We start from the raw sequence: 11,257 nt of genomic DNA on the forward strand, positions 1-11,257 counted from the left end.
ATATATAAAAGCAAAATCATTTCAACGAATAATTTTTATAAATAGTATTGATTAATTCAATTTCTAATTGCAAAACCTTATGCCTAATTCTTAAATGGCATTGATAAAGACTTATATGTTGTGATATTTTGGCAGGGAAAGCACCATACATTATCTCAACCATTTAAACAGCATCACTCTAATTGCACTGCAATGTAATTCAATGGCAGCATAAATACAAACAACATTCCTTAATAGCATCCGAAAATATTCCCAAAATTCCCTGTAAAACGCAGCACTCAATCTTCAACCCCGCTTTCTTCGTCACGATTCAGAATAAAAATTAACAAGTCCAAAGACGCAAATTCAAAAAAGGATCATTTCATTAACAATAATATATATTTTTAAATAAAATGGAACAAAAGGACACAAGCACACACCTCAAAAACACTATAAAAACAACGCGGCGCCTTGTGTGGGGGTGTATGGAGCGCATCGGAAAGAATGCAAAGCTGGAGGTCATCCTAAGTTCAAACTACTTTCTGTCTACGAACCCATTGTACAAATTATATATGAGGTGGGTGCTGAGGAGCCACAATGGACGATAGGAATTGGGTGTTGAGGCCCCAGAATACCTGCAACCTCGGCGTTGAAAAGACTTCTTCTTCTTCTTCTTCATCGATCCCGTACCAAAACAACACAACACGCTAGAAGCTAGAGGATTCCAGCAGAATGCGTCTAGTAACTCCCAATCACACAAGTCTCCATCGAACTGGAGATATATTCTTGCTTCTGTGCTTGTCTTGTTCATTCCTTGGCACTTTTTTATCACCGTTTCGCAGAGCTCCGGAACATTCCTTGGTCACCCAGGTCCTCGAACACACAACTAGGATTCTCATCTTCGTCGAGGGTCAAGAGTTTGGTACTCTCAGAAATCTCTGCGTTCATGTGCAGGATTTACTCGCAACAATCCATACTGGTCATTTGTTGCCAGAAAATAATTACCCCCTTGAGTCGTCCATACTCTCTCTGCATCGGTTGGCAAGTTGAAACGGCGACTAGAGCCCTGCAACCTGGCTGAAGCAGCGTCATGCGACGGATAAAAATGAGAATCGTTACTTGTAGCTGAGTTTGTTTCGGACGTCGAACTTGGAGAGGGTTTCCTGGGCAGCGAGAGTGTCCGGATGCTCGGGTCCAAGCATGATGTGTCGGATACTGATACAAGTGCGACAGAGCTCCTGTCCAGCGTCGTATTGGGCACCTCGCAGCATGAGCTTCGCTCGCGCTTCTAGCAGGAGGGCTTTTAGGAGGGTCAGGTCTTGCCATACGTACTCGTCCACCTGAGGGTAGAAGTTGAAGAGGGTCAGCTCAGGACACGCGTGAATCAGAAACCAATGTTCTAGCTATGTAGGGTGCGATCTCGAAGTGCCCAAGACATGGAGTAGTGTTTTTCAGAATTGTTGAATTGCAAGACTGACACGTATAGGCTCTTAATATACTACCAAAAAATGTCATGAAGATTGCAGTGGATGCAGCCGTACCTGATGCAATGAACTATTGCGGCTACACCCCCAGCACCGGGACCGATCCCACCCATCCTGAATCTGTGAAACGTATAGTTTCTCAACGTCCTCCAACATCACGTAACACAAGCGCAATATCTCCAATGCAGCTGTGCAGCGCGAGAAATTGTTGAAGGCACGAATTGCCAATGGCATTACAAGGCGCCTTGTTAAGTCAAGGAGTTCTGGCACTTGGAATTCTAAGACCACTGGTTCATTGCTCAACCGACATATTAAGTGAGTTGCGGCCCAGAAGAGATTATAATGGTGTAAAAGATGGCCGCTCTTTCGAATGGCATACACGAAGGACCGAGCCGCTGCTGCGCCTCCCCGTTTCTGACAATAAACCTGCCAAATCACCTCGAAATAAGCCTTTCCAGTATCTAAGCGTGGTAAATTATCAAACTACCAAAATCAAACGCTATGCACTTGAAGGCATTTGGAATTCAACCCCTAAAGCTTGTGAGCATGAAGTCGAGAGGAAGCCGCACCTGGATTATATCTGGGAAGTAGAGGCAATCGGGACGCACAGAGGCGCGAGCGAGACCGAGTCTGGTCAAGAGGTTTTTGGAGTCAGCCTCACCGCGTGTGCTAGTTTTAGACATCCAGCTGCTAAACATGTTTCTGGTCCGCCCACCGAGTTCCTTCTTCAGCTTCTTGGCAGCCTTGTAAAGAAGCGAGAGAGAGCAAGGCCCCGGGCCAAACCATCCCCCAACATACGCCATGCGCACTGCTAGGCCGCTGGCGTCGCTCACACCCCCCATGAGATTGAAGCAAACGTCCAGAAGCTTCACCAGGAATGGATTACTGCGCAACACCATGTCGTCTTTCTGTACGGTGGAAGTTCGTTTGGCATCAATCGTTCCCATCTTCACAAGAATCTCCGTGGGTTTCATGTTGAATTCGTTAATGAGCCTCCCGACGATGGCTAATCCAAACGGCAGACGGCGGAGTTTTTCTTCGAATTCTTTGAACTTGTCAATCTGTTGAATAGAAAACGATCTTTCCGACTTCTTCCCGTCGCGCATGAGGGTGAGAGCTTCAAAGGTTGACAAGTAAGGAAGCTCGATCGAATCCAGGTGCATGACGCGAGGGAGACGAGTGGTGATGATAACGTGCGTTGCACTTCCTGGCCGAGGCAAAAGCTCTGAAATCTCTCGCCCATCCCAGGAGTCGCACTCTGAGTCCAAATTGTCAATGATAAGAAGGTATGGAATGTCTTTCTGTAATTCATGTCGCACCCTCTCCACTGCTTCTGCCTCCTGCTCATCGAACGACCGCATTCGACCCCTTTCTGACCCAGGTCCATTCTCCGTACCAACATTCAGGCCCAACAGAGTGGACAGATTTATATAGTTCTGCCGGAGGTACCGCGACTCCCCGCCCACCCACAACACCATCCGATACATCTGTGCGTGCCTGTAGGCAAATTCTAAAGCTAGCTCAGATTTCCCAAGTCCTGAAATTCCCGTCACAACACACGTGTGCGTAAACCTGGTTTTGCCGCCCTCTCCTCTCCGATCTGCAGAGTCTTGCCGTTTGTCGCAGGCTTGCGCACTTGGGCGGGGGACTGCACCTCGCCGACTACGGGCATGGTCCCTTCCTCGCTCCCCTTCACTCTGGTTCGAAAACTCTTCAAAATTCTCACTGTCATAATTCGACAGCCTCGATTCTGTTTCGTCCTCGTCGCTAGCCTTGCTGGAGACGTCGCTCCTCCGTGAGGGTAGCATTTGTGCTAGCGGCGACGCTTTGGTATCAGCAAACAACAGCTTCTCTAGAATTTTCAGCTCCTTTTCCCTTCCTGCGAAGTAAACATTCCTCGGCCATGGAATTTCCTCTGTAGCTTCTTGCTCCGCACGGATCTTCAACCTCTCTGCAATGCTGCGCATTCCTAACTGCGACCCCACCAAGCCTACTACTCGCTGGATGCTCTCTCGCCAATTCTTTCTGTAGGCTTCCACCCGCCAATCCTCCACCGTAAGCAACCCCTTCACTGCTTCCGACCACCCGTCCTCCTCACCCATGTACACCTTCCAAAGCTCCCCTCCATCGACCTCCCAAATGTCCCCCTGCTTCTCCACGATGTCCCTCACCAGGCAGTCGGGCGGCGCCACATCAAAAAACACTGGCACCAGGTTCCCCCGGTCCAGAAAGATGGTCAGTTCTTCAACGGTGTAGGGATTCTTAAAAGCCTTCCGGGAGATGAGTACCACGCCGAAAGTAACCGAATGCAGAATCCCTCGCGCAATGTCGTGGCTCCGCTGATCAGCATACAGTGATCGGTCCGCAGAGAAACAGGCAAACCCATACAACTCCAGCTCCGCGTGCAGCCACTTAGCGTATCTGAGCAGCATCGGATCCCTCCCGAACAAACCTATGTACACATCGCAGCTCCGGGGGTGCGCTGCGGATCCCGGTGACAAAGAAATCCAAGGTGTATCCTGCGTCGACGACGTCGATCCAAATGTTCCACCTCCATTCCTGGACTTTGTTTGATAATCAGATGCAATATAATTTCGTCGAGGGACATCCCGTTTCTCAAGCACGTTGAGAGCCGCCCCTGGCAATAACCGTGGAGGGGTTCCATTCCCGGGGACTGTGCCCGGCGTGAAGTATGCTGTGCTCGCGCTATTGGAGAGGAAGCTTCCAGTTTCTGGCGTGAAAAATCCTGATCGATCTGACTCAGAAACGTACTCGTAGTGGGAGGCGGCCGAAGAGGGCAATGCGAACGGAGGTGGAGATCGAGGAGTGTGGCATTCGATAAACGCGCCATGGGAGTGGGCTGTCGACGGCGTCAGAGACACGGGAGTGCTTGTCGCAGTCAAGGGATTCACAAATGGGACATTTTGCCCGGAAGGTAGAGCTAGCGGAAAAAGTTCTTGTAGCGGCTCTCCAGATGTTGCATCAAACGAATTCCGAATTTCTGTATAGGAGGGTTCAGAATGCGAGGGTGGGAGCAGGGATTCGACGGAGGGAGGGAAAGATGAGAAGGGAGGCGAGGATTGTTCTAAACTAGGAGTCGGATGTGAGAAGGAGGAGTAGACTGGTGAGTTTGTCGAGATTTCGGTGCCTATGAGGGAGATGATGGGGGCAGTGGAGTCCAACCCCGACGCAAAATGGGATTTCTCGGAAACGCTGGGTGAAGGAAACAGCTCATCGGGTTTAAATGACGGCACCAAAGCTTTTCTGCTGCGGCGACCGCCCGAGCGTATTTTAAGTGTAGGAACAGTAGTGGGGGGGAAAGTGAGGGCTATGAACAGCGTCGTCGGCTGATTGCTAGCAACTCTCGGACTGCGAGATTCCTCGGAGAGCCGAGACAACGTCAATTTCGTCGCTACATTACGTGGAGCGCTCCTCAAAGTCGACAAAGATTGAGCTGCTGAAGAATATAACGTAGTCTCCTGAGTGGATTGAATCGAAGCGAGAGAGGATCCTGCAAAATCTTGGGGTTTTGAGCCCTCATGTTGCAAGTCCATAGAGCCAGTGTCAACATGCAGGGTCCAAAGACGTTGAAATGTAAACGCAAGTTACGGCCTTGAAACTAATCAACACCACTAGCCCAGCAGCTGATCCGCGTCCGCTTCCCTCAATCGTGCATCACCATAGCGAAAAGAACAATGCTGAGCAAGAAAATGCGAGGGCCAAGTAACCCGGTCATCGCTACACGCCCCTCCTCGCGCCCACATCCCTCAAACACAATGGAACTCCCCCATCCAAATGCTTATTCCGGAAACCCAGTCTGGTCACCACGTCTCAGCACCCGAAAGACTTCCTCCCAACCTCGATGACGACATCTGTCAATTGCAAACCCAGCAACAACAAAAATGAGCAAAAACAAAAACGCAACAGATACAAGCCCCGGCAGTGGATACCGGCAACTTGAATGCTAGAGGTGCACCAGAGACGGTCGGTGTGCGGTTGTCGCAGGGCTAAGAAGCGTGCAACCTCGACCAACCGACGTGTTGGGTGCTGCGAGAGTGTGAGCCAAGTCTCTGGATGCGCGAACTCGCAGGCACGATGCTCAGTCAGATTCATCTATGCCCGGCCTCAGCAACCAGAGAGCATTCCCAACTCCGAGTTATCATGGATTTCAATTTCCGGATCACATCGACATCTGCAACTAGAAATCCACCCCGTTCCGTTTTCATCATCAGCCCTGCTTTCCGATCTTTGTGGCTGCTCTGATGAATCGCAGTGCTCCGCTCCTCATCGCCTGAATCTTTCCGGGCCCACCTGGCTCGTCTACTTCTGCACTCGGATTCTGGTGCCCCATCTCCGACTCAACCTATACTGCAGTCTCTAAATCTTTTATTGCTCCACTGGGCACAGGATTGTCTGTTTCCTTCCACAGTTAATACACTGCATCACTTCATTTTGTTCCATTAACAGGGTGCCTTGGATGATGCTCACCCTCTTCCAGCACTTGTGCCTCTGTCTGAATGGATCATGTGAATTTCTTCTTTTCTTGTTTTGTTTCATGTGTATCAGCGCTTGACAGCCGGCACTCTGTGTACGTGTGCTTCGCTGATTGCATGTTTACATATCGATGAGTTTTTGTACTTCTAGAAATTCTAAAGTTGCTATGGGTGGATTCTTTTTATTCTTCTTGCTTTTTGTTACCAGAGAGTTATGAGATTGCATCAATAATATTCCTTGAGTTTTTATTTTATAAAAAATAATTGCAAAAAAAATAACATTTTAAAATGTGTATTTTAGAATTTACAAAATAACACATAACAATAACGTTATTTTTTTTAATGAAAAATGTAATTTGGATTTCATTCCTGTTTCTAGCCCTTTGTGTGAGTGTGTTTGAGTTTATACACACACATATATGTATATATATACAAACACATATATCCCATGGACTATAAATCATTGTTTCAGATTGTCATGTCACACACAGGCGTACAGTTTCCGTGCATCTCAATTAGTTTCTTAGTTAAACGTCTTTCTTGAAATTTCATTTGAATTTAAATATAAATTCAATAAAAAATTTACCACCCATTTGACTTCAAACTGCATCTGGCTCCAAGTTTTATTTACTTCGCTATTATTTATCTATTCTTTGTTGAACATGATAGCATGAATAAAAGAGTTTCAAAAGTCCTTTGCGAAACCCAAAAACAAGAGCTGACTGAGCAAACTAAATGATTGTCTGTTGCTATTTGAACAACCAGCATTAACACTAAAGAAGAGTTCGCAAAGGCACCAATACTACACTGGGTTGGAATCAACAGCATCTTCTGAATCTCAGTTCGGTCAGAAGTTTCAAAAATCATCCACATATCAGTTGCAATTTCAATCACAATACCCCATTTATGTGATGAATTGAAGAGATGAATCAAGATCTCGAGAATGGATGCATGAATGTCCACATCCATCGACTTGTGTTGATGATTCCAACTCCCCCAGCCCCGAGCTCAGAGGCAACAGACGCCGCAGCAACATCATATATCCACACAATCACTAGACATGCCGACACACCCAATTGTCATAAAGGTCAGCGATTACGGCTGCAGTGCAGAAAGAAGAAGTTGGATATATTTAAACAGAGCCATGCATCTGCTGCTGCTGCTGCAAACAAGGAACTCCAGTTTCTAGATTGGGAGGGACTCGGCGAGAGGTGCTGTGCAACTCACACGCGTTCGCCAATAACCAAGCTGAAGCACCCCTCGTGAGACACACCCCAGAGCTGTCGTCTGTTCTAGCCTGGAAGTTAAGGGCACATCGGTGCACAAACGGAAGGCCCCGATCTTGCTGGCATCACGTCGAGAGCTGGCAAATGGGGCAACAAGCTCGTGTGTTATGATGCAATTAAAAGGGGGGGTGGCATCAGCGGTCGCGGAGGCAGTTGGGGATCGCAAGTGTCTCGCGCAACGATGGACCTCAAGCCAGGTGGTACCTTTATCCACCCGCAGCCAATCCACTCCTTCCAAAAGATGGCACTAAACAAAGCAGCGGCAGCATCAGCCAGACCAGCAATAACAACAAGAACTGCAAAAAAAAGAGATACGAGGAGATAAAAACTGATGAAGGGAATATAGTCCTCCAAATCCATTTTCTGAGGCTCTGACTCGGAATACAAGCAACGCTTTGAGTTTGATTTTTTATTTAGCAACTATGTCTTTAGTAAAACTCTCTACAGTTGTGTCTGTACTTGCACAATTGGGTCATTCGAAGAAAGCCTTTGCGCTTCCAAGCTTTTACTTTTGCGATCAGTCTCTCTACGTGTAACCCGTCAAAATGGCTCCCTTCAACTTATTGACTACCATCAATGTACTGAATTTTTCCTTTTGAACTAGCACTTTGCTATTTGGGGTGTGTTCAACCTGACAAACTTTCGTCTCATGTAAATGCTTTAATCACTCTAATTTCATGATTTCTTTGTTTAGACCCAACTAAAAGTACACCTACCATTACTAAAAACATGGCATTTAGGGTTCTAATATTCTTATTTTCGGGCAAGTATTGGAGCAAGACAAGCCAGCTTCTTCAATTTGCATGTTGGCTATATATACATATGTAATATGTTTAATCGAAGTAATAATGTAGAAAGTTCTAAAAACATTATGAATGCATCTTGGTAGTCTAAGGATAATAAAGGTAATGAGTCCAAGTGAAAAAGGTATTGTATATCAAAATAATACATTATTAGTAATAAAAACATAAAAGAAAAAAATGGTTGATGGTTCTTTACTTGCACTCATGTTTAAATCAATGATCTTAACAATGGCTCCTACTTACTATACTTATCACAACCTCTATTTATTGCAAATTATTCCAAAATCTTAAACAACACAAAAAACAATTCTTTTTTACTACTTTGAAGCTCAAAGTAGTCGGCATGGGAAAAATACCCTATTCAAATGTCGCATTGTAAATAATATTATATATATATATATATAGATATAGATATATTATTCTGTATATAAAGATATTTATACAAGAGTTAAAGTGGTAAAACATAATGTCTTAACTAACACTCTTTTTATACAACCTGCTATCTTTCTAAAATCTTATAGAAAACTAGAATCTTTAAAAGACCGTAATATTCTAAAATATTTACATTTTTAAAAAAATTACATCAAATATTTTTAAAAATATACAAAGGATTCATTTTTTTTACTTTTTTCCAATTATGAGTATGTAACTTTTTACTTAGTCATGTCTTTGATTAAGTTACTAATTTTTTATTTAATTTATAATAAAATAAGATTAATATGAAAATAATAATTTTAGTATTTCAAAATTAATATAGGTATTAAAGACCAATTCTAAAGTATATAATCCAATGCCAATTTTGAATATTTTACATAAATTTATTAAAATAATTTATTATCTTAAATATTTAAAAAATAATAATTAATACCAAATAAGTTAAAAATCATATAGCTATACTTTTTAACCAAAATAAAATAAATATTTAGTTAAAAAATCACATTAAGGTTGTACAAAAACTTCAAAAAGCTATTTCTTAACTTGAAGTACTTATACTTCTTATGAATTTGATTTAATCCAAGTTTGAAAATAAATCACTTGTAAATTTTTCTATTAAATAAAACTTTTATTCTTGTCAAATATAAGATTAGGAATAAAACCAAGATATACTGAATATGGTATAAAGTCGATTTTTCCTTTATAATAACAATATAAATATAATTTTTAAAAATATTCTGTATTTTTTGAAATAAAAATAATTAAGTAATTTTATTTATACTTTAATTTTTTTCACATATACTTTACGTCATTGATTTATGTAATCTTAATAATATTTAGAAATTGATAAGATTTAAATAAAACACAAGTAATAATTGCACATATATTAGTAGTTTTTGCAAATCTATTATTTACACCACCATAAAATAACTATCTCTTTTTTTCTTTTTAAATATACTTTCAGTGAAAAGATATGTATATATATATATATATATATATATATATATATAATAAAAAACTAACCGAATTTAAATATTTTTACAAACAATATCGGATAATTAAGTTCTATTTTGTTTAAAACAATGTACTTCTATTCTATCTAGTTCTTATATACTTTAATTTTTATTTCCTTTAGAAACTCATAATTATTCTTATAATTTTTTATTTTTTTAATTAGTGATATTTTAAAAACCAACATTAATTTATTATTTATATTGTGTTAAGTTTCTATCATATAACCCAAGGAGTCTAATAGTGAAAAAAATTAAATCTTTCAATCCAGCAGTTAATTATAAGCAATAAATTTCTATAGTTTTTTAATTATTACATATCTTTAAGTTGATTGGCCAAGAAGGTCTTTTTTAAACTACTACAAATATGAATTTGTATATTTATCTCTATTTATCTTCTATTTTATTCTTGAAAAAATATTACAATCTTTATTTAATATATTTTTTGAAATATTTTAATTTTCTTTATATTCTTTCAAGATCCTTTTGATATCTAAATTTTGAGACTTTATTAGAAAATAAATGAGATATTTCTAATCTATCTATATCTCTATAATGCTTGTTCTTTATAAAATAGTTTGAAAGGATCTAATTAATTAATAAAGTCATTTAAAAACAATTAAATTAAAAAAATCTTTAAATTTTATTTTTAGATAAGCATAAAAGCTTTATTCTTTAAAATATATATCCCATCTATATATATATATATATATATATATATATATATATAATTTAATAGATTTTATTGGTTGTTAGCACATTTTTAAAAAAAAAATGAACTCAATATTTTAGCATTTGCTTTCATATTATATACTTTATTTTGATTTTTTTCATTTATCACACTTGCCATGAAATAAGTCCAAGACCTTGTTTTTTCTTTTCTTTTTTTTCTTTTTTTTGTTATTCTCAACACACTATTATTTATAAGACAATGTTTAATCTTTAATATCTAACTTACGCTCCAATCTATATAAATCTTTGTATTTTTTTACATTGTTGTATATTCTTCAAACTTTATAGTTTATTCAATTCAATTCAATTTTTGCTATGCAAAAAATACTTTGTTAGAAGCTATACTATACTTATATTTTCTTGTTAGAATATTTAATAAGAGTTATTATACATTTATCTACCTACATTAATTGTAATATAGTTGATTTCTTATTAATATTGGTTTGAAAAGATTTTTTAATAAAATAACTATAAATTGAGTTTTTTTCTTTCTATTCAATTTTTCCAAAGTTAAATACTTTAGAGTTAATATTTCTAATTGATATCTCATAACTTAGTTATAGTGTTTTTAAAAATAAAAACAACAATAAATGTGTAGGTTTTTTTTAATTGTAGTTCTAAAAAAATTCTCTCTGAAAAAATTATAATAAAAGTATTAAAATATAAATAATATTAAAGATTTGTTAAACCTGTACTTAGAAAATTCTATGTTTGCATTAGCAACATTTTCTTCACCTTGTATATTAGTCCAAAGTAACTCAAATATAATTGCTACTTTTTATACAAAATGGTTTTTAAAGTCTAATTGAAGGATCTCATTCACAACTTACAAGCTTACAACTAATCTAAAATATCCACATATCTTTGCTAACAACGCATAACTAATATGGTTCTAAGCATCACTTCCAACTTTGCATAGTCACCACCAATTTGATTTTACTGTATTTTTTTAAAAAAAGGTATTCGAAAAAGGCCTTCGCATAATCTCTACCGCGTAAATATTCAAATCAATCAAAGGTAACAATGATCAGCGCT

General features: G+C 39.5%; 1 protein-coding gene across 1 annotated transcript; it reads right to left on the reverse strand.

The window, feature by feature from the left end:
- Positions 1 to 344: 344 nt before the first annotated feature.
- On the reverse strand, positions 345 to 5,503 carry LOC112278855 (uncharacterized). The gene is made up of 3 exons (XM_024512710.3): positions 2,033 to 5,503; positions 1,521 to 1,889; positions 345 to 1,319 (listed from the first exon to the last, which is right to left on the reverse strand). The coding sequence occupies exons 1-3, from the start codon at positions 5,015 to 5,017 to the stop codon at positions 1,095 to 1,097; spliced, it is 3,579 nt and encodes a 1,192-aa protein (XP_024368478.1). The 5' UTR covers positions 5,018 to 5,503; the 3' UTR covers positions 345 to 1,094.
- Between the last annotated feature and the right edge of the window lie 5,754 nt (positions 5,504 to 11,257).

Source organism: Physcomitrium patens, chromosome 2 (genome assembly GCF_059467195.1).
Source record: "Physcomitrium patens ecotype Gransden chromosome 2, ASM5946719v1, whole genome shotgun sequence".
NCBI classification, from domain to species: Eukaryota; Viridiplantae; Streptophyta; class Bryopsida; order Funariales; family Funariaceae; genus Physcomitrium; species Physcomitrium patens.

Bases quoted from the DNA above. Each gene is read 5' to 3' on its own strand.
- LOC112278855 (XM_024512710.3), bottom strand. From the start codon at position 5,017: ATGGACTTGCAACATGAGGGCTCAAAACCCCAAGATTTTGCAGGATCC. The intron at 1,890-2,032 runs GTGCGGCTTCCT...GTGATTTGGCAG, and splicing joins ACTTCCCAGATATAATCCAG to GTTTATTGTCAGAAACGGGG. The intron at 1,320-1,520 runs GTACGGCTGCAT...TTCTACCCTCAG, and splicing joins GCAATAGTTCATTGCATCAG to GTGGACGAGTACGTATGGCA.